This window comes from Naumovozyma castellii, chromosome 8 (genome assembly GCF_000237345.1).
Source record: "Naumovozyma castellii chromosome 8, complete genome".
NCBI lineage: Eukaryota > Fungi > Ascomycota > Saccharomycetes > Saccharomycetales > Saccharomycetaceae > Naumovozyma > Naumovozyma castellii.
Window position 1 is genome coordinate 393,565 of NC_016498.1, and position 21,636 is coordinate 415,200.

Genomic DNA, 21,636 nt, shown 5'->3' on the forward strand with positions numbered 1-21,636 from the left:
AACAGAAACTTATTTGAAATTCAATTGAATTTGTATCCATTTTCTTTGAAACTACTAGATTTATCTACAAGAATCAAGTATGTTACCATTTTAAATTTATTTTTTTAATTTATATCTATTTTACACCTTTATGAATAATTGCTTCGTTAGTTTAATTTATGAGTTCCACAATTGGATAATTTCTCAAACAATGTTGGTTTTGGTTTTAAGTCTGCCTCAGAGATGTTTGTTCCCTTGACCACCTTAAATGAACCAGTACCAATGGACATGGTTTGACCTAAAATAATACATTCAGAGACACCTTCAACAGCATCCTTCTTCATATAGAAAGCTGCATCGAATAAATGATCCGTAGTCTTTTCGAAAGAAGCCAATTGTAGGACGGAATCTCTCATCTTACTCAAACCAAATCTAGTAATACCCAGGATTTCTCCCTTATATGTCATCACGTCACCTAACAATTGAATATGACGAGGATCAACACTCATACCATGATTACTCATAGTATAATCGATTTCACCAATAATACTTGATCTTGCTGCCTCAATACCTAACACGTTGTTGACTTCTAATATATGATTTGTAGTTGTCTTCATACCGATGACACCGTCTGTACACATGACATCCCTCAAACCATAACCTTCGACCAACAATTCCCTCTTACCATCATCTCTAATATTAATAACAGCTCTTGAGATATCACCAAAACCTTTAACAACGATACTAGGTAGAACACGACGTAGATGTTGCATTCTATAAAAGACTGCATTGTTACTGGGTTCCTTAGCCATTGTAGAAATTGATTTAGCTTTATAGCCGTCTGGGTAGACATTAATGGCAATCTTATCTTTACCGAGAATATTAACATCTGATGTCTGAATCTTCAATTTTGGTGCCTTAGTAATTGCCACCGCAATATCTTCAATGGTCAATTCTAATTGCAACTTTTCAATAGTTCCTAAATCTACACGGACCTGAATAAATGATAGATTATCCTTGTACACATCCTGGATGTAGTATGCAATATCTGACAACAAAGTCTTCTCAATTCTCCCTTTAACCACTCTTGCAGCTCTTTCGTCATTTTCATTAACTAATACAGCATTGATAATTGGAGTAGAAATAACCTTGGATGCATTAATGATTTCCTTAATACGAGGAACACCTAATGTAACGTTCATAGAAGCAACACCAGCAAAATGGAAAGTTTTCAAGGTCATTTGGGTACCAGGTTCACCAATAGATTGTGCACCAATAGCACCAACAGCTGTTCCCGGCTCCACTCTTGCCTTTCGGTACTTATACAAAGCAATTTCCAAAAATGTTTGGACACTCTTTTCAGTAATCTTATAAAGTTGGTCGACAGAGTGTTTGATGCTTTCAGTAATTCTCTCATCTGGATCTAATTTTCTTAATTCTTCACCTGGTTCACTCGACATTTCTAACATGCCTCTTGATTTTCTTACACGTGCCAGTATGTCTGCCTTTTCTTGAATGTAGTCCCTTAGAGAGCGGTAGAAATCTCTTTCAGCATCAAACTGGTCAACATATTCAGCCTTTTCGTTATCTTTCTTTGGTACCAGTTCACCAACGTTATCATATCTAATCAATCTCTCCTCTAAAGGCTTTAAAATTTCGTTAGTCTTTTCCATAATTTCATAAGGTAGTAGTCCCTTCTCCAGATTACTAAATGTGATATTGATGGCATGATCCCAAGATCTGTTAAAGTTAACAGGCTTTGCATTTCCTTCCATTTCCATAGGATCCAAACCATCACCACCGTATGTGAATTGAACAATACCATTCGACGAGGTTCTCACAGTATTATCATACTGACAAGAAAGATCTTCCAATGACTTCATCAATCTACGAGACATATACCCAGTCTCGGCAGTTTTAACAGCTGTATCGACTAGACCTTCACGACCTGAAATGGCATGGAACAAAAATTCTGGAGGAGTCAGACCCGAAAAGAAAGAGTTTCTAACAAAACCCTTGGATTGTGGCGTTTTCGAATTCTTCTGGAAGTGAGGCAACGAACGATCTTGAAACCCATCAGGAACACGATTACCTGAAATAATCTGTTGTCCGACAACTGCCACCATTTGAGAAACATTTAGTGTAGAACCTTTAGAACCACATGTTGCCATAATCAAGGGAGCATTAAGGTTGTCTAATTCGTTAATACAAACATCACCAACTTCTTCTCTAACTTTTGATAATAGACCACCGATCTTAGCTTCTAAAGTTTGTTCCTCATTACAACCTGGTTGAGTTTCCAACTTACCTTTGTGGAACTGGTCAATCAACTCATCACACTTAGCATAAGCGATTTCGACTAATTCTTCCTTCTTCTGTTTCAAATCATCAGCTGGAGTAACATCACTAATACCAATTGAGAAACCACGATTACCTAAATATCTTGCACAAAGTTTGGACATTCTATTCATAGCATTGGCAGCTTCTTGAGGGCCGTAATCTCTTAATATTGTATAAAATACGGAATGCTTCTTACCATCACCTAAGACAGACTTATCCATGACACCACTTAAAATATTTGAACCTCTAATTACAACATACCCATCATTTCTTGACATCTCATTTGGATAATCCTTGTATTTTGGAGGCATGAAAACTTTATTTTTGGCATCTAAATTGATGACAACAGGAGATTCCTTATTTGGTCTAATAAGCAGGGAGAACACCTGCTTACCAGTCCACATATAATAGGGTTTCATAATTGCAGGAGGAGGTATATCAAAACGTAAAGTACCATTAGACATCATAGATAATAACTGAGTTAAGGTCGCTCTATCAAAAAATGAGTCCTTATGTGAAATTAAATAAGAGCCGGTAATGAAATCTTGGGTAGCAGCAATAATGGGTTCACCAGACTTAGGCGTCAATAAATTATTCTTAACACCCATTAAATTGATTGCTTCTGCTCGTGCCTCCTCTGTTTGAGGAACGTGTAGATTCATTTCATCACCATCAAAATCTGCATTATATGGTGTACAGACACATTCATTTAACCTGAAAGTTCTCCAGGGACGAATTTTAGCAAAATGTGATAAGATAGATAATCTATGCAATGATGGCTGACGATTGAATAAGACAACATCACCATCTTCCAAATGTCTCTCCACAACATCTCCATGTTGTAGATTTTTGGCTAATTTAATACGATCACCATAACGTAAGTTTCTTCTGGCATCCTCGTTTTTCTTTAATAAATAGTTGGCACCTGGATGAACGTTTGGACCATTAATAATTAATTGTTGCAATTTTTGTTTATTATAACGAGTCACCTTTTCTGGAAATGTCAAGACCTTCGCAACACGATCGGGGACGGCAACCTCATCGATTGATAAATTTGGATCAGGAGAAATAACTGTTCTACCAGAGAAATCTACACGCTTACCAGATAGATTACCTCTGAATCTACCTTGCTTACCCTTCAAACGTTGACAGAACCCACGGATAGGTTTAACTTTCCCACCACCACTGGAAGCACCAGGCAACATTGCTGGATTAACCGAGTCTGAATTGATGTACATTGCAACAGTTAATTGTAAATAATCCCAATGCTCCATCATATTATTAATAGATATCCCTTTTTCCAGACCGGCTTTAATCAAGGATGAAGTCCAAACAATTTCAGTTAGTTTAACTGTCAAATCATCTTCGTTTGAAGCTGGAGAGTCCTGCATCATCACAGAAGGTCTAATACAAACAGGAGGTGCTGGTAAGTATCTCCAAATATATGTTTCTGGTCTACCAGATTTCACGGTAGAATCTATACCTAATAATTCACAGTCTTCAGGTTTAATTTGTTTGAAAAGGTTTAATGTCTTCAAAGGATTTAAGTCATCTGAACATCTTTTCATGAATCTTTCTAGTTCAGGATGATGCGATAAAACCTCTTTCCAGTCACCAACCCATTTATCCTTCTCTGGCGCAGATTTCTTTCCTACCCAACGGAATGTATCATGAATAATCTTTAAAGAGGCTGGACCAGCACCTGCAGCTGCCTTCTTAACAACACCATTTAATGCTCCACATTGTAAACATCTTCTTTGCTTTTTACATTGATCTAAAACCTTCTTCAAGATGCCCATTCTTCTTAAGTTATCGACACCTGGACGACGCAACTCTGTTAAAAATTGTCTCTTATCTTGATCATTCAATAAAATGGCGGAACAGGTCTTACAAACACCTTGTAAGATTTGAATTGTTGCCTTGAAATATCCAACATGGAAAACAGGTAATGCCAACTTAATATGACCAAAATGCCCATGACACGACGCTAGATTCCCATGACAAGTTTCACATTCCAGACTTGAAGAAGAAACACCCATCTTTCTATCCAATGCACCACCAATTTTTGGTTCACGACCCTTCTCTAAGTCGAATAAATCACGAGAGGAAACCTCAATTTCGGATTGGGCTACAATATCAGCTGCACTGAGGGCACTGAATTCTAACCCACTAATCCTTTTAGGATTCTCACTAACCACAACTTCCTTCATTGATAGTTCTGGGTAGTGTATTGTAGTAGGCCTATTCGAATTGGAGACTTTACCAATATGGATTTGTGGTTTGCTTGTAACTAAACGCGTTGGGATTATTGTAGATCAAATATTTGGATAATAAGCTCATCTCCTTCAATTTTTTTCATTCCGTACAAAGCGACAAACTTTCAGATTTAAGGCTGTGTCCTGCAACATTTATTAAACAAGATGGAGTATTATACCTTCGATTAATTCAGTCTCAAGTAGGGAAGGTTCACTTGTCGAGGTTGAGACATATAATTAAGATATCTCTGGTTTCCGCTGTTATTTTATTTTTGTTATATTTGGTGTATTCAAAATCCGAACTTACAAAATACGGTCATTTAAAGATATCAGCTGTTGCTTATCCCGTACAATAGGCAACTTCATCATATAAATAATCACTGGATAATCATTTATCCAAGGAATGAATACTCCATAGAGGAACTTATCTAATATTTTAAACGAAAGGGACAGTTCAGCATAAAACAATGGGCCAAACGCCATCATCAAACCAGAACGAACCTTCTCATCTGAAAGAAGAAGGCAAACAATACAAGGGGATTACATTTAATAGTGAAGAAGAACTACGGGAATCGTTTAAAAGAAGAATTCTTTGTCATTTTACACCATTAGAATTGGTTGCATTCAAGAAAAAAATTGGTCATGAACAAACCGATTCCGAAGCTGGTGTGGAATATATTTCCAAAAATGAATTGACGAACTTGCTACATTTGCCAAGGGAAAACGTACTCTTGGTTGATCTTACTTATAAACTGATTGCAATTTTGAGTAATTTCCCACTTTTGAGGGAACCACAGACCGAAGTTACAGAGATTGGGTTACTAATGTGTATCATTCTACTTAGCAAGGAAAGGTGCCATCGATTCATTGGTTCCAATACCTATGACCAACTTGGATTAATTTTTATTGCCATGAGTTTGGACTACGCTGATAAATTATTGCCATATGCAAGGACTCCGAAAAAATTGAATGTAGAGGAACTACTACGAACTTTTGATAATATACCGATTGATGAATTGGAAATTCCTGCACCTGTTCTTTTGCAGTTTCTTTCTTGGGGGCTACTCCTTTTAATCAAATGTCCTACTTCTAATTGTCAATTAAAGCCAATAAATGAATTCTATCAAAATTGGTCCTCCTACGAGAAAGCCGCGAAGAACATAATACGATCTATGGATCAGTCAATAATACGAAACCTTACTGATGTTCGAATAAACTATACCCAATTTTCTGATGTATTTAAGGCAGTATTACCCAATTTTACGACACCTTTAGAGAGTTTAATGGGCCACTTGCTCTATATGGATTCAGACTTGATTGACCATGAAACGATGCCCATGAATAACTCTAAATTAATGTCAGAACCATTATTGGCCCAGCTAGCTACCGTTCTCCCCAAGGAACTATTTTTATCGAAATTACAGAAACTTTACGTTGGTAGAGAGAGTGGATTTTCCATGCGATCGTTACAATCCAAATGCTTCAATTGGGAGGCACCTTCCATTCTATTAGTGAGTGGGATGTTAATTAGTGATGATTTACAATATGCGAAGGAGAAGAACCCACGATATGGGAAATTTCTCGAACAGTATCCGAAATTGAAAGAGGAACAACAACATTTAGATGCCTGCCATTCGCAACGTAAGAAAGCCACTTTCGCTGTATATATCGATGATCCTTGGAGAGTCACCAATAAGGAATTTTTTGGATCCATGAATTCCATGATTATTCAATTAGCACCACGACAGGATGTGTTCCATGCGTCCAAACCGAATATGATTTATTTCAATACTGTCGGTGGTGGTATTGGATTTGGTAATAAACAGCCGCTGATCTCCAATGCACACAAGAAATATATTCCGGGGAACGTATCGCTTACCATAGATAGTACGCTTGAATTTGCCGTATTTAGACATATTGGATATGGTGGTGCGTTTAAACCAAGTGCCTTGCTTACGAAAAGGGGTAAAGAGGACGAATCATTTGAGATTAAATTCATTATACAGGATGTAGAAGTATGGGGTTGTGGTGGGGAGAAGGAATTACAGGAGCAAATTAAGAAGTTAGAATGGGAGGAAGCTGAAGCCAAGAGACGCCAACATATTAATTTGAAAAGTTTAGGAGAAGACCGAGCGCTATTGGAGATGGCTGGGCTAGTGGGACAGAGCCAAAGTGGAGGCTCCATGTGACGGATACTACTACGTACGTATAGTCTAAATAAATAAGCACGTAATATAATGCCGAGAGCTAATATCTGCCAGCTCGGATATGCTTCCGAGATCCGAATCGGGTGACACATCTCCGAACAGTGGGGTTAGGGGCAGCTTAGATAAGCAACATAGCAAATTTGACGTTGACGGTGTTAACTAAGACAATTGGTTGTTGGTTGACGTATTTCCGTTGCTCGAGTTTGTTAACTCCTTGTCCCATTCGATATATAAGAGCCAAGACCATCGTTACATAGTAAGTACTTTCTATGCCAACCTCAATTGCGAAACACGAAAAACAAATGTCTGCTTCTAACTCTACTACTACTTTTAAATTAAACACGGGGGCTACCATCTCGGCCGTCGGTCTAGGTACATGGCAAAGTACCAACGAGAATGAAGGTTACGAAGCCGTCATTGCTGCCTTGAAAGCCGGTTACAGACACATTGATACTGCTGCTATTTACGGTAACGAAGGTCAAGTCGGTAAGGCCATCAATGATTCTGGTGTTCCAAGAGAGGAAATCTTCGTTACTACCAAGTTGTGGTCTACACAACATCACGATCCTGCTGCTGGGTTGAACGACTCTTTGAAAAGATTAGGGTTGGATTACGTCGATTTATATTTGATGCATTGGCCGGTCACTTTGAACCCAAGAAGTATTAAAGATGGTAACTTCTTATCTATCCCATTGCTACCAGATGGTAAGCGTGATGTGGAGATTGATACATGGGATTATGTGAAGACCTGGGAATTGATGCAAGAATTACCTAAGACTGGGAAGACAAGAGCTGTTGGTGTCTCCAACTTCTCCATCAATAACTTGAAAAAAGTGTTGAGTTCTCCAGGCAACAAAGTGGTTCCAGCAGTTAACCAAGTTGAAATCCACCCATTGTTACCACAAGAAGAATTATTAGAATGGTGTCATTCAAAGGGTATTTTATTGGAAGCTTACTCTCCATTGGGTAGCACTAATGCCCCAATCTTAACGGAACCAGTCTTAATTAACCTTGCCAAGAAACACGGTGTTCAAACCGCTCAAATTGTTATCAGCTGGCACGTTCAAAGAGGGTACATCGTCTTACCTAAATCAGTGCATGCTGAAAGAATCCAAGCCAATTTCAAGACATTGAAATTGTCAGACGAGGAAATGAGGGAAATCAATAACATCTCTAAGGAGAAGGGTGAGAGAAGAATTGTACAACCACATTGGGAACCATTTGTCCCATTTGTGTAAGAAAATTGAATGATTCATAAGGTGACGTATTCAACTTATCTTAAAGACATTAGAATAAATATATAAACTATGATATACAAAAGTTTTTTAAGATTCAACATTAAACTTCTGCTGCTATTGTCCTGAACTTTATGGATGTTCAAACACTTGATTTTCATGAACGAATCTTTTTCCCCAATGGATGTCCGTTTCCTTCAGAAAAAGGGTTGACCATTTGCCGTAAACATATAAAATCGTCGTTGTGTGCTTAAAGATATTTTCACATTTTTATTTTTCCATTAACAAACATTGAATAATAATCAACTATGTTTCCAATTATATATCAAGTGGACGTTGAAATATCTGGTGGTAGCACTGTATCCTTTGACACAAATGGTAGAGTTCACTCTCATGAATCTGTATTTTGGTAATTGGCTCATCTAGCCTCAAATTTGAATCAAGGTTTTTTCCAACATACAATGGTAACACTCTGGTAACGAATGTAAAATAATGCTAATTTGAGTTCGAACCGTGTCTCATTGACTGCTGGAATTTTGAGGTTCCAAGACCCCTAGTCCCAGATAGCGAATCGTAAGAGTGAGCGCTACCATTTGTAGCAAAGGGTAAAGTACAACGTCACATATTTAAAGGTCTTTGGGTTGATACTTGCAATTATAGTTTTTTATTGGTTACCATTAGACGTTCATATGCTTTAGAAATAATATGACACAATAAGACCATGTTTTCTAGACTAGAATAGTTGCTAAATACCACATTAAGTAATTTAATCAGAAAATATTATAAATTTGATATGTTAATAACATCATTAAGGCTGTTGCTATATACGAAATTCATCAACTATTGACATTCCACTTCAAAAGCTATAATTATTCAAAATACCTCAATTTCACCTTTCTAAAGACCGCCCTTCCCTCCTTCTACTATAAGAAATGACAGACGGTCTACTGGTCCTCGTTCAACCACTAGACATTGTTGAACTACCTGTTCCTTTAATCCTGAAGATCCAATGCCAGGCCAAATTATTTCTTTTATACAAAGGAACTTGCAGTTAAGGCGACTGCCGCTATGGATAAGCCTACAAACCCTCAATATATTGGTACCAATACAACTCTATTGACACACATTCAAAAGAATTGAGCAGTGAATTTGAGTTTGTGCACTTCTACGGTGTATATAACTACGTAGTAAAATATTTTTTTTAGTTAACCTCAACAATCTGAGCCAACCGAACATATAACGAAATTCAAGCTTGTCCCAGTGGCCGAGTGGTTAAGGCGATGCCCTGCTATTTCCAAGAAAAAGCAATTAGGCATTGGGTTTTACCTGCGCAGGTTCGAATCCTGTCTGTGACGCTTATTTTTTTTTGATGGTTCTCTTCGTTGAGAATGGTTATGACGTTATAAATCGATGTGATTTCCCTTGTATGGTACTCAAGTTTAAAGTAGAAGCGAACTATTATTTCCTTCAAGCTCAGGCTGAATAATGATACCTTCTTGTGTTCATAATCTATCTCTACAAGATTATATATACTTAACAAAATTCTTATTATTATGAAATTGATATTCGATTAAATTATATAGAATGAATTCATTCTATATATCAATACATATTAGGCTCGATGTTATAAAAATAACAACAAAATATGTCAAAACAGAAGTGAAAAAATGCAAAAGTTGAACAAATCCTAAGGATATAAGATCACTCAGTACTTAACACTAATCAAATAATCTGCTAATTGTTCGACAATCTTGGTAGCCTCCCCAGCCTGGACAGAAGGTGGGTAATGCGCAATCAATATTGTTTGTAAAGTTCTAACACAGACAATACCTTCTGCATCATGTCTACCATAAATACTTTTGTCATCGGCTCTCAATAACATAAATTTCTGACCTTGGACATGCAAACCATTGCTTTGCAATCCAGCTGGGTTGTCGAAGCCTCGAGCGATTTCGGCAATCTCATTTGGTTGTAATTGTAAACCACCGGAAGTGGCCCATACAGAATCACCTGCTCTAGAGTAAAGAACAGCTCTATCAACTTTACCGGTAGCTAGTAAATTATCAGTGCACGCTATTTGGAATGAAGTGTTATATTCAATAATGTTAGTAATTGCAATAAAGATCCGGTTGCAATTGGGAGATATCCCTTCGGATACCCTCCCATATGGAATAAACATCCACAAGTTTCACATACCTTGCCAAGACATATTGTATCAACGAATTGTTTTCGATTTGTGGTTTGTCTCCCAATTGGAATATAATTGTTAAAGACTGTAAAGTAACACGTAAAGATCAAAGCTGAAGTTCTTATTCCTTTACGATCCAACCAACACGTTAAAGGAGACCCGTCATAATTTCGCGCACTTCGCACGAATATTTACAAATTTGTTGTATGAGATTAACAAATATTACATATCCTACAAATACACTAATATATAGAGGACAGAGCCATCTATTCATCGTCCTCATCATCGTTGATTACAGCAACTCTCCTCTTTTTAGAGGAACTGCTTTCATTTTCCGTCCCACTTTCTTGGTTGTCTTCATCGTACCCACTCCTCTTTGCATTCCTCAACCTCTCTGCCTTTTCCTCATCATTGTCTTCTTCTTCTTCCTCTTCTTCCTCCTCCTCATCATCTTCAATGAAATCTTCTTCATCTTCATCATCTACTAAGAAATCATCTTCTTCATATTCATCTTGTCTCCTACTCCCAAGAGATGGATTCGGAGTGTTACGTTTTCTTGTCTCGTATCCACCAGAGACATCCATTGTAGTATCAGGTGACTCTAAGAGTTCTTTCTCTTTGAGTTGTCGTCTCCTTCTATCTCTAATAATCTGACCTTGCTTCTTTTCCAATTCTCTTTTCTCCACTTCTGGATCTCTGTTAATGATCATAGTACCAGGACCCAAATGTTCCCTTTGATTTCTCCTTGTGACTGCTTTACTTAATTGTTGGTGAATCTTGGAGTTAGTAGATGTAGGAATAAACATTAGAGTCTTAGTAATTTCACCCCCATTGTAGCATTGCATTAGTTCCTGTTGATCATGAGATACAGCTAAGAATGTATTGTTTGTTTCATTCACCAATATGTCAGTGTATTCATCCCCAAGTTTCAAAGAAAAGGAACCATCCGACCATTGGACGATCTGAGCATTAGATTCCTTAAAGACTCGTTGGTTGGCGTCTCGAGAATATCTCCATCTAACGGTATTTTCATCAATTAAACGGTCACCCAATTGATCCTCCTTAGATGAATAATTCGAAAGTCTATCCCTAACATCTGATTCAAATGCAATAGGGTCAAATGGCACAGGGTTAATGGTTAAGAAAGGTGGTACTTTAGCATAGTAAACTGTTGTTTCATCAGTCTTCTCAGATGACGTTTTGTATGGAACCATATGTCTAATCAATTCCACATTTTCTTCTTTGAAATGGTGTAACGCATTGTCTTGATCAGAAGAGTATCTATTGTAATCATCATCACCGTAGAATTTTCTAGTATACATGGCTTCCTCCTCATCTATATCCGTACGTCTTGGACGACTCCCAATATCATCATCCTCAGACTGTTCGTCAACCGATTTGTTTTCATCTTCTTCCTCTTCGTCACCAAATAGATCATCCATACCATCTGCTTCTTCTTCGGCGACTTCCTTTTTATTTTCTTCTGTTATCTCAGTAGGCGATGTATTATCCACTACGGGAGTTTCCTCTTCTATGGGAGTTGATATATTTTCCTTAACCTCTTCCTGGGACATTCCTTTAAATAATAATTAAGCTGAGTGGACTCTTTGTATTAATTGTACAGGATACAGGTTGTAAATAGCAATGGTTTATGGGCTTAACTTTACTGATATCTGTGTCTGTTCTTGACCTTCGTCACCACGAACTCTCTTTCATGGATTTGTTTTTTCCATATCGAGCGCCTGAAAAATTATTATAACGTTAACTATGTAACATCTACAAAATGTGTAAATTAAAATAATGTCTTTATTAGAACAGTATCTATAGTATTAATAACGTCAATGGCACCTGCAACGACCTCTAATTGACTGGCTTCTTCTGGATGTTCATGCAATTCTTTCGAAACCTTCTCATTCAAGTCTGGTTGAACAGCCTGATTTAATTCAAATGGAAACTTAGAAAACAGAGATAAAAGTACTCTCGCACGACCCTTACCTATAACAGTCTCATTCTCAGTTTGGAAGAATCCTTTATCAAGGATATCGGCACCATAAGCTGCACATGCTAAGACTATGGTACGGAGGACGCGATACGACACAGTATCAGGGAAATATTTAGTCGAAGGTAGATCAACTTTGTTTGCAGTTAAAATATATTGCATTCTGGACCTTATGGCATTCTTGCATTTAATGTCTTTAATTGGATGTGTGTCTAAACCAATCGCAGCCAGCTTCTTCGTTTGTTTACTTAGTATACCCGTTTCAACAAGTATTCTTTCAATTCTCTTCCTCACATGCAATAGTTGATAACTAGCTTTCAAAAAGTTCATCGACTCTCCACTTAATAATTTGATCCAATGTGATACAGAATAATTCTTCTTTTCTTTCTTCATCAAACCTAATGTCTGGTCTAATAAAGGATCACCAGTAATGGATCCATCAATGACTTCAATTTTGCATTCATGAGGTGCTAAATCTTTCTTCTTTTTACCTTCAGCAACCGCTTGAATCTTTCCTCTTAGTGCCAGTTCAATAATTACACAACATCGTAAGACATAAGACAATTTCCCATCCCAATCAGACACGTATCCCTCTTTGTCCTTCAAAGCCAAAAGGAATAACTCATCCATTAAAGTTAACTCAGGAGTTCCAGGCTCCTTAAACACTTCAGAGTCAATCGTGTGATGAGTCTTCACATGATAAAGACTATTGCGACGTGACCGATGAGAACTAGAACTCGCACTGGATGCATGGCTCGAAGTGCTTGACATGGAACTTCTTCTTCTGGACAAATCATTAACACTTTCCCGTTGCTCTGATGAACTTACCATATGGTACTGTTGACATTTGAGGGTCCCTTCAGCTAAATTACAGGATAAACCCCATGAGCAACTTAAGTAATGGATTAACTATCCAAAACCTCCCTTAGTTTGGTATTGTTTTTACTTGATCATCTGGAAGCTCCGCCCCAAAATTTTTGGTGTCATAAACTAAAAATGTATACACCACTCCAATTTTTTGGTAATTAATCCAGTACAACACACCTCTACTACGGATTATGATAATAAATAAAATATCTATTGATGTAATGACTTAAGTGGTTCTATTTTATACAAAACAAAAAGCCCCTCATTCCTGATTTGTCTCGATTATTCTTTTTAACGGTTCGATTTCTTGTTCCTCACCTTCTTTCACATACACTAAGAAATAAGGAGTAGCTGTATTCCCCTCTGTAAAGTTATACACTTCTTCTTCAGGCACCTCACTAACAGTCTCATCGTTGTATTTCCTCCATATGCCATTTTGACTACGATCTTTGATATATATCCAGTAGTGACCGTAACTTGCTTCACCTCTATGAATGAACACTGCAAATATAGAGTAGCCTATTCCTTTAAATTCGTTGAATTGACCATTGATGGTTTCCTCCAGTTGACTAATCTCAGCATACAATTGATTTAGTTCGTCATCTATTCCAGCAGTCAATGTCTTCAATGAAGAAACCATTTCATCCTTTTCTGGTAAAATGATCCCTTGAGATTCCAGGGAGTCCGATGATAACAATTTACCGAGTTCAATGTAAGAATCTTTTTTGGATAATCCGACGCTATTCCTACTTAATAAGTCTCGTTGTTTCTTCTTTAGTTCAACTAATTTCTCTTTCATTAACAAGGTTTCATTTTTTCTGGCAATTAATTCAGGATTATCCGTCACACTATATCTATCCATATAAATCTTTTCTTCAAATGGTAATGGTTCAATCGATTTAAATGGCATAAATTTTTCCCTGTCATAATACACTCTTTGGATTTGAATTTGAAGAATAGTGGGGAATTTAGTCACAGCAACTGTTCTCTTAACATCACCATATTCCTCCATCTTCAAATATTCATCTTTGAAATATAAATCAAGGGCATCGTAGATATCTCTTGGATGATCACCAATGTTCACCAATAATGACAAAAACCTCTCCAACTTTGGACGCCTTTGATCAGGATTAGCTAATGGTACAATAGTTTGTTCAAGTTCACCATAAAATAATTGTTTCACCAAATCATCTTGTTCATTGTCGTTTTCATGTAGATCCAATGGTTCAGACCCACTCTCCAATTGGAACAATACATTACCAATACATTCAGTAACATCCTGTTGCCTACCCATCTCTAATGCATTTTCTAGCTGATCTGAACTTATCTTGGCAACCTTAGTAGAAGTTCCCTCATTGGAAACCACTGTATCTGTGTTATCTGTCATGATAATATCCTTTGTCGGAGAGGAGACTATAGCAGAAACATCCTGATTTTTATTGCTCTCAGCTACTTGATCTTCTTCCTCTTCTGCATCCTTTGGGGTAATATTATCCGACATAGAAATATCTCCAGAGTCAACCGACCTTTCTTTCTCATCTTTATCTTGCCCTAGTTCAGCTGTAGTCACTTCTGGGTTGTCTTGTTGTGTAGCGGGTTGATTTTCATTCGTTTCAAATTCAACTTCTATATTACTAGGAGCAAAGGCAAGATATGCTAATTCTCTTCTTGGTGTGACACATCTCTCATTGGAATAAACCATGGCATGAAACAAATCTCTTAGCTGATAAATAAATTGAATAGATCTCTCCACTTCATTATTACTAACTTCACGTCCACCAATTCTTCTTACAGTACTAGCATTATTTTCTAGAGTCTTAAAATCCTCGATAGTCTTAGAATATTGTAATACATAATTTCTCAATGGAGCAATGGAAAAATAATATTGTAGTAATGAATTCAAGTAACATGTATTACCAATATTATTTATACCTGCAGGCCAATCCTTTATTGGAAGACAATTGGGATCAATCTTCCCTGTTTGCAGGAAATTACTAATCAATGATGAATTTCTCTGTAACCCAATTTCAACCAAGGCATGAACACAAATAACAAAAGATTCAGGCTCAAAAACAGATTCATTAAACCATCTTGCTTGGAAGTTTTTAATTATTAACTCATCTGCAGCATTTTCATTAACTTGAAACATAGATAATGCATCATGATATGTGAAGCGATCTGGACAGTAGTATTCTTGAAAATCTGGACATCTCTCTATCAAAAAGGTAAACAACAACAGACTACGTTTATGGATAGCTATGGTATATAATGCTCTGTCACAATCCATTGTTAAACCAGGAGAATCCACGACCTTAATATCATATGCTGTTTGCACAATATCGTCATCCACAGATTCATCTATATCCAAAGTTTCATATGCTTGGGCAACTCTTCTATATGGTTCATGATCAATGTAAAACTTTAATTTACTTGAATGTTTCACTTTGGCAAATAATCTCATGGCATTTTTCAAATTTGGTATATCTGAAGTCGAAATCTTCAATTCATTTTTGTAAAGAGTTAATAATACAGAATCATTAATTTTGGTAATATCTACCTCCATTGGATCCAAATTGAAAGATTTTAAAGCCTGGTCTAGCGCTTCTTGACCTACAATATCTTGTTTCCCACAATATGCGATTAGCTGATAAGATCCCTTAGTGTTTGCAATGTAGTTAAGAGCATCAAAATAGACACCAACATTTTGTGGATCTAAATGACAAAGACGTTCGTAATTTCGAATTACATCACGATCTGTATAATGATAGCATGCTGAGAGGTTTATGAAATGAAAATTGAAATCCAGTGGTGATCTTGATTCTGGGCCCATGAGGAAGTTTTGTCCAGATCCCTTAAACAGCTGAAGTAATGGAGTTATTGTAAAATTGGTCTGTAATGCATTTATTGATTTATAAGACTTTGAATTTTTCAATGTTGGATCATTAATTCTTAAATTAATTGATAATTTCCCCCAAAATATCAGTTGTAAACATCTTCTAATATACGTCTCCCTCAATCTTCTTACTTCAAAATCTTCGACATAATTTACCAATTCAGGGGGTTCATATTCAACAGATTGTTGAGCATTGGGCAAATCTTCGTCTACGACTATATTGAACCCATATTTGGATGTTAACCATTCAGGGTTAATATGTGAATTCAATGTTTTATTTGTGGAATCAATGGTTTTTGAAGGTTCATCTGAGCTCTTTCTTGATAAAGGACCCTTAAACACTTTGAAAAGGGTATTTAAACAATCTAGTTGAGTTGGTGGTTCATTTGGGTTCAATGTATCGAATTGTTCACATGCTTTTTGATAACGTTCATTAATGTTTTCCGATTTGAAACTTTCAATTTCATCTGCAGATTGAAATTCAGGTTTAAATACTTCAATTAATATTAGTTTATTCGTATCATTTGAGACATAAATGGCATAATCTAATAGATTTGGATCCTCTGGGTTAAAAGTAGGGATATCTTGCTTATCATAGACATGCAGTTGATCAACCAAGTGGAATTGTGTCACCCCTGCATGCTTCTTTGTAAGTTCTAGGTGATTACGTGTCTTCACTGTAACTTTCAAATGGTAGATTGGGAACTGTGTTACCTCATCTAAATTAGTTATTTGTGTTGAATTATTGAAAAGGACACCGAAAAACACTTGTAATTTATTTAATTCAGGACATGTGACCGATTTGTATTCGTATTTTGTTTGTAATGTCACTTGATCTATCAGACTCCCCATTTCAAATGATCCAGGTTGGTTTTTTACTTTTGAATAATTCAGCATCGATTGTTTAAGTATTCCATTCCCTAGCATTGTATCGATATCTCCCCTGGATCCATTATCTACTGCTATACCAGTGAGAAAGGAGAGGTCAGCTATAATATCATCAATGAGTCTCTCCGCCGTCTTCATGGGGAAATGGTTTTCCACGTTGGGATATAATAATTGTTTCCCATCATCCGCCACTCGAACTTCAATACGTTGAGTATCTTTTCTTTCAGAAACGTCCAGCATGGGAGAGGCATTCTCGGTCGTGGATGAAACTTGTTCGTTGTCTTGTAACATTCTTCCTAAGGTATTTTGTGTATTCAAAGGGTTCAGTGGTGTTATTTGTTCACTCCTCTTGTTTGCGACTCTCGTATCTTATCTTTCCCTTGCGATAAAGGAGAAATAAATAGTCTGTGGTGAAGTCTTTCCAGGTAGACAGATCTCGAGGTTGATACTGGAATCGGATGGGTGCTAATGGATCTTGAACTATCCATTCCGAGGTGATTTGATCCTTTAATACAAAACTGTCTCGCTCTGAGACGTTAAAAGTTCCGTGCCATAAAATTCGATGACAGAGATTTGATAGACTAGATAAAAGAGGACAACTTATAGTCTCTAGGTTGTTGAAGGTATTCATTTACCAGATAAATTTATTTTAGTAAAAAGTGACTTTTCTCTGTCTCATACACGGTTTGTGCTCTTTGACCATTTAGAATTTTAACAGTATATTAAGAAAAAAATGAGTATGGGTTAAATAGTGTTTTTGAAAATAACCCTTAGCTCAACACTAAATGTACAAAGAGGCTCCTCAAGTTACAAGTTTACAGTGCCAAGAAGTCACGAATGTACTATTTAATTTGTTTCCTAGTTTTAAATTCACAATTTCCCATTGTTGTATCAGTATGTCCGGACTTTAAACAAGGTGCCATTTTGAATACAAAAGGTATCTATTCTTTCAACATTTTGTAAAAGTAAACTCAAATCCTCATCATTAAATATAACAAACACTAGGTAGGTTACCGAAGGTTATGAAAGCAAAGCAATAGCGATATTGGGGGTTTTAAACGGTCACGAAAATACCACCCTTAACAGCTGACAGAAATGACATCACATTCTTAGTATATACAGTCTTATTTCGTTTAGTCGATGTCTTCCTTTAATTAAATGTTGTTGCATATCTTATAAACCATAATATTTACAGTAGCATTATCACGTTCTCGATATCCCTTTCAGATTCTTTCAGCGCTCCACACTGCTATTCTACAGATTCCTTTAATTCCCTCGGTAATGATCTTATAAGGTACAGCCTCTTTGGAATCATTCTTAATTGCAGTATCTAAATGTTCCAATTCCTGATCTCTAAATTCCTTAATGGTATTTATCAATTTTCTAACTTCCTTTGGAACACCTCTAGTACCATCAGTTTTATCCAATTCAAATTGATTAGTAAGAACACGCAACTGCTCATTATAATGACCTCCAATGACAGTTTCTACAGCCTCAGTACAAGCCATAGCAGCCTCTGGAGAAATCGCAGCGGTAGTCACCCCCATGGCAATTGCACCCACTTTCCAAAATGGCGTCAACAAAGAAGGTCTCACTCTATTCTTCAATTGAAGTGCGTTGAAAGTATTATGATGATGAACTTCTTGTTCCCACATATGTGTCAATATAGGTTTCAAATGAGGGTGTTTCCTCAATAGGACAAACATTTGTCCAGCATATATGTAATTGGCACCCAATTCACCCGCTTGGTCCACACGGATGGCTCTATCCAGATATGCTTTCTGTGCATTTGATAAATTGGCGTGCTTTACGGTGGGTTCGTCATTCTTGAGATGCGATTGTGATTTAGGGTGGTTGGTGTTGCTTGGTTCAATTGTGGTAGCTCTCAATCCGGACAAGACGGAAAACGATCTTATTCCGCTTGATAAGGTGGAATTGTATGGTATCTTCAACATTCGTGCTTGTGATGGTTCTTGATATCGGTGATTTCCTTTTGGTTGTTGTAGTTCAGCAGTCATGTTTAATTAAAGGAGTTAGCGACTTAATTTTTTTTCCAGTAGCGAGAAACTCAAAATGAGATCTCGTGAAGATGATGCTGATCTTTTGAAGGTGCATCCACTCCTCTTAGGATCGTCGTAGCCTGCTTCAATGCAGCAGCAGGTTGATCCTTGTTCATGACGAAAAGTCCTTGTAATTGTGCTGTACTTACAGCGTGGCCCAGATTCTGTACCGTGTCGACAAACTGTTCACAGAGCGTCGTTTCTCCAGGGTAGAACTTCAAGAACATGTGCTCTATTTGATAACTGGAGGCATTGTCAATGAACACTTTGTAATCGACTCTACCCGGTCTTAAAATGGCTGGGTCTAGTTTCTCTGGGTGGTTCGTCGTCATGAAAGTTATGGTTTCTTCTGATGAAGTAACCCCATCGAGGGCATTCAATAGTCCGCTAAAGGTGACATGTGACTGATACCCGGTTTCCGTGGTCTGTTGCCTGGTTGTGAATGCTGCATCGATATCTTCTAATAGTAAAATACTTCTTTCGGGCATATTATTCATTAAGTGATTCAATCTATCGTCTGTCAAGTTATTTTCTGAAAGGTTTAAAATGCAAATGTTGTAATCCAATTCACCTGCCATAGCTTGTATGAAACTTGTCTTACCGGATCCTGGTGGTCCATATAATAAATAACCTCTTCTGTACGGTATACCTCTGTCTGCATACCATGACCCATTTGCTCTGAATTCTTCAACATCTTGTAATATACCTTCTTTGACACCTTTGTCTAACACAACAGAGGACAGCATTCTCTTACTCTTGGGTTGACCGAATTTTCTCCATTCTGGTCCAAACGAAGTATATATTACCGTTTTACCCTCAGTAGTCTTCATGGCAATGTCTTTAGCCTCATTCAATATTTCATTAAATAAATGACGATCCCTATACAATGTAGTCAATGTCACTGTCTCATAGGGGGAACTATTAATCAAATCTACCATCTTCCCTGACCTCTCCCTCTTAATCATGATGAAGGCTCCCTTATATCTAATCCAATGATTTCCTGGGCCAGGAACCAATGAAAATTTGGTACTAATGGAACCATTATCATGCTGAATGTAATTTGTCCTCACTGATAAATGCTTAGAGATCCTCTGTGGGTGTTTTGACATCCAAGTAAGGAACCACGAGTATGATTTATCCCGAGATTGAATCTCCAAATCAATAATCATCTGTCGATATATCAAACCACTCAATTTGATCATCCCTGATCGAGCAAGTGCCAAACCTGAACCAAGAATCATCAGCCCACCACCTGCAGCAAAATAAGGATTGCTTGACATGGCACTCTGGACCAAAGAGCTTACTTTACCCTTCATTGTCGCCGTTTCTTCGATGCCTGTGGGAGACGGTATTATGCCCTCTAGGGGTTGTTGTTGGTCCACATTGGTAGGTTGCGTGTGTGCTGTTACAGATGGATCCTCTGCAGACATGTGGATAGATCAATGGATGGAGTATACTATTTTTTCAAATGGACAGAGGTACCAAGTCTTGTTCCTTTGTCTTGTGCTATCCATAAAGTGAATTTCTCAATTAAAGAAAGAATCGCGGTAAGATCGGATTTGGTCCACTGACACATATAATGACAGCATATGTTTATATAGTACATAGGATGTGATACGGAATGGTATATTGCAGGTAAAACAATCCGTTCTTTATTATAGTTATAGTTGTCCAAAATAATTTTTGAGTGGACTGTCGATGTATTAATTTCCTATTAAATTAAAAGGGAAAAGGCAAATGCTTCTAGATGGGATCCACATTTGTTAAAAAGCTCAGTTAGACTAGCTATCTTTCTGAACCAACAATGGTAATTCTCAGCCAATCACGAATCCAACACAAACACAACTATTTTATCCAATTCTATAAGTTGCACTGCGTTGAAGTGAGCGAATCGACACTCTTCAAATGTTTAAACCATCCTCATTTACCTCTCTCCAAAGTGGTAATTTAAATTCAATGTTATCAGGAACAAATTGTGGGAAATTCATGGCAATGGCCTTCATGACTTCATCGAAAAACACCTGGTAACCTTTCCCTGAGAAATGTAACCCATCCGCCAATAGCTCCTTCCATTGGTCACCGGCCTCCCTAGCAAATGCCTCTGCCAAATCGATGAAGACAACATCATCTGGGTGGCCTTTGGCAATTTTCTTCAAGACGTCTCCATACTTCTTTAAATTCTCCTCAGTACGAATCCATCCCTTCTGGATCTCCTCACCCCTCGAAGGCTCCCATTTACCTCTGTCAAGCAACCCTGGTCCTATCAGCAATACCTTTATACCCTTTGCCAACAACATTCCGATCAAAGACTCCATATTTGTCTCGTATTCGTCAATGGGGACGCTCTGGGGACCTTTCAAGCAGACATCGTTAGCTCCAAAAAACAATGTACTCAACACAACATTCTGCTCTACCTCCAGGATCCTAGGTAGGATATGCAAAGCCCAACGACTCGTGTATCCGGCAAACCCTCGATGAACGATATCTAACCGACGAGCATATGCGTTGGCCAGGGCGGCCCCCAGGGAGAATTGCTCAGGATTGAAACTAAACTCAGTAATGGAGTCCCCAAATAACAGGAACTTGTCGTATTGCAAGGACATTAATCCACTGGTTGATTGATTGATTGCTCTGCTCTTGGTGTTTTCCATCTGTATGTTCCTTCATTATTAATAGAAATCTCGCTTAACGAAAAATAACGAATGTTTCAAGATTCGAGAATAAA

General features: G+C 37.4%; 10 protein-coding genes and 1 non-coding gene across 11 annotated transcripts; 3 read left to right on the top strand and 8 right to left on the bottom strand.

Moving 5' to 3' along the window:
* Positions 1 to 146: 146 nt before the first annotated feature.
* RPO31 (DNA-directed RNA polymerase III core subunit RPO31) lies at positions 147 to 4,529 on the bottom strand (the record flags this gene model as incomplete). The annotated part of the gene is made up of 1 exon (XM_003677813.1): positions 147 to 4,529. One exon carries the CDS (start codon positions 4,527 to 4,529, stop codon positions 147 to 149), a length of 4,383 nt encoding a protein of 1,460 aa, XP_003677861.1.
* A 512-nt stretch (positions 4,530 to 5,041) lies between these two features.
* RTC5 (Rtc5p) lies at positions 5,042 to 6,763 on the top strand (the record flags this gene model as incomplete). The annotated part of the gene is made up of 1 exon (XM_003677814.1): positions 5,042 to 6,763. The coding sequence occupies one exon, from the start codon at positions 5,042 to 5,044 to the stop codon at positions 6,761 to 6,763; it is 1,722 nt and encodes a 573-aa protein (XP_003677862.1).
* A 287-nt stretch (positions 6,764 to 7,050) lies between these two features.
* Positions 7,051 to 8,019, top strand: GCY1 (glycerol 2-dehydrogenase (NADP(+)) GCY1; the record flags this gene model as incomplete). Its single annotated transcript, XM_003677815.1, has 1 exon — positions 7,051 to 8,019. One exon carries the CDS (start codon positions 7,051 to 7,053, stop codon positions 8,017 to 8,019), a length of 969 nt encoding a protein of 322 aa, XP_003677863.1.
* A 1,251-nt stretch (positions 8,020 to 9,270) lies between these two features.
* Positions 9,271 to 9,371, top strand: NCAS0Htrna5S. Its single transcript is given in 2 exon segments — positions 9,271 to 9,308; positions 9,326 to 9,371. It is a non-coding gene; the product is annotated as a tRNA-Ser (tRNA).
* A 350-nt stretch (positions 9,372 to 9,721) lies between these two features.
* On the bottom strand, positions 9,722 to 10,225 carry PFY1 (profilin; the record flags this gene model as incomplete). The annotated part of the gene is made up of 2 exons (XM_003677816.1): positions 9,722 to 10,089; positions 10,213 to 10,225. The coding sequence occupies 2 exons, from the start codon at positions 10,223 to 10,225 to the stop codon at positions 9,722 to 9,724; spliced, it is 381 nt and encodes a 126-aa protein (XP_003677864.1).
* A 245-nt stretch (positions 10,226 to 10,470) lies between these two features.
* LEO1 (Paf1-complex subunit LEO1) lies at positions 10,471 to 11,778 on the bottom strand (the record flags this gene model as incomplete). Its single annotated transcript, XM_003677817.1, has 1 exon — positions 10,471 to 11,778. The coding sequence occupies one exon, from the start codon at positions 11,776 to 11,778 to the stop codon at positions 10,471 to 10,473; it is 1,308 nt and encodes a 435-aa protein (XP_003677865.1).
* Positions 11,779 to 11,996: 218 nt separating this feature from the next.
* On the bottom strand, positions 11,997 to 13,034 carry NCAS0H02090 (GOLPH3/VPS74 family protein; the record flags this gene model as incomplete). Its single annotated transcript, XM_003677818.1, has 1 exon — positions 11,997 to 13,034. One exon carries the CDS (start codon positions 13,032 to 13,034, stop codon positions 11,997 to 11,999), a length of 1,038 nt encoding a protein of 345 aa, XP_003677866.1.
* Positions 13,035 to 13,332: 298 nt separating this feature from the next.
* Positions 13,333 to 17,142, bottom strand: UBP2 (ubiquitin-specific protease UBP2; the record flags this gene model as incomplete). The annotated part of the gene is made up of 1 exon (XM_003677819.1): positions 13,333 to 17,142. The coding sequence occupies one exon, from the start codon at positions 17,140 to 17,142 to the stop codon at positions 13,333 to 13,335; it is 3,810 nt and encodes a 1,269-aa protein (XP_003677867.1).
* A 932-nt stretch (positions 17,143 to 18,074) lies between these two features.
* CAT5 (putative monooxygenase CAT5) lies at positions 18,075 to 18,869 on the bottom strand (the record flags this gene model as incomplete). Its single annotated transcript, XM_003677820.1, has 1 exon — positions 18,075 to 18,869. The coding sequence occupies one exon, from the start codon at positions 18,867 to 18,869 to the stop codon at positions 18,075 to 18,077; it is 795 nt and encodes a 264-aa protein (XP_003677868.1).
* Positions 18,870 to 18,919: 50 nt separating this feature from the next.
* On the bottom strand, positions 18,920 to 20,341 carry BCS1 (bifunctional AAA family ATPase chaperone/translocase BCS1; the record flags this gene model as incomplete). Its single annotated transcript, XM_003677821.1, has 1 exon — positions 18,920 to 20,341. One exon carries the CDS (start codon positions 20,339 to 20,341, stop codon positions 18,920 to 18,922), a length of 1,422 nt encoding a protein of 473 aa, XP_003677869.1.
* A 471-nt stretch (positions 20,342 to 20,812) lies between these two features.
* IAH1 (isoamyl acetate-hydrolyzing esterase) lies at positions 20,813 to 21,562 on the bottom strand (the record flags this gene model as incomplete). The annotated part of the gene is made up of 1 exon (XM_003677822.1): positions 20,813 to 21,562. The coding sequence occupies one exon, from the start codon at positions 21,560 to 21,562 to the stop codon at positions 20,813 to 20,815; it is 750 nt and encodes a 249-aa protein (XP_003677870.1).
* Between the last annotated feature and the right edge of the window lie 74 nt (positions 21,563 to 21,636).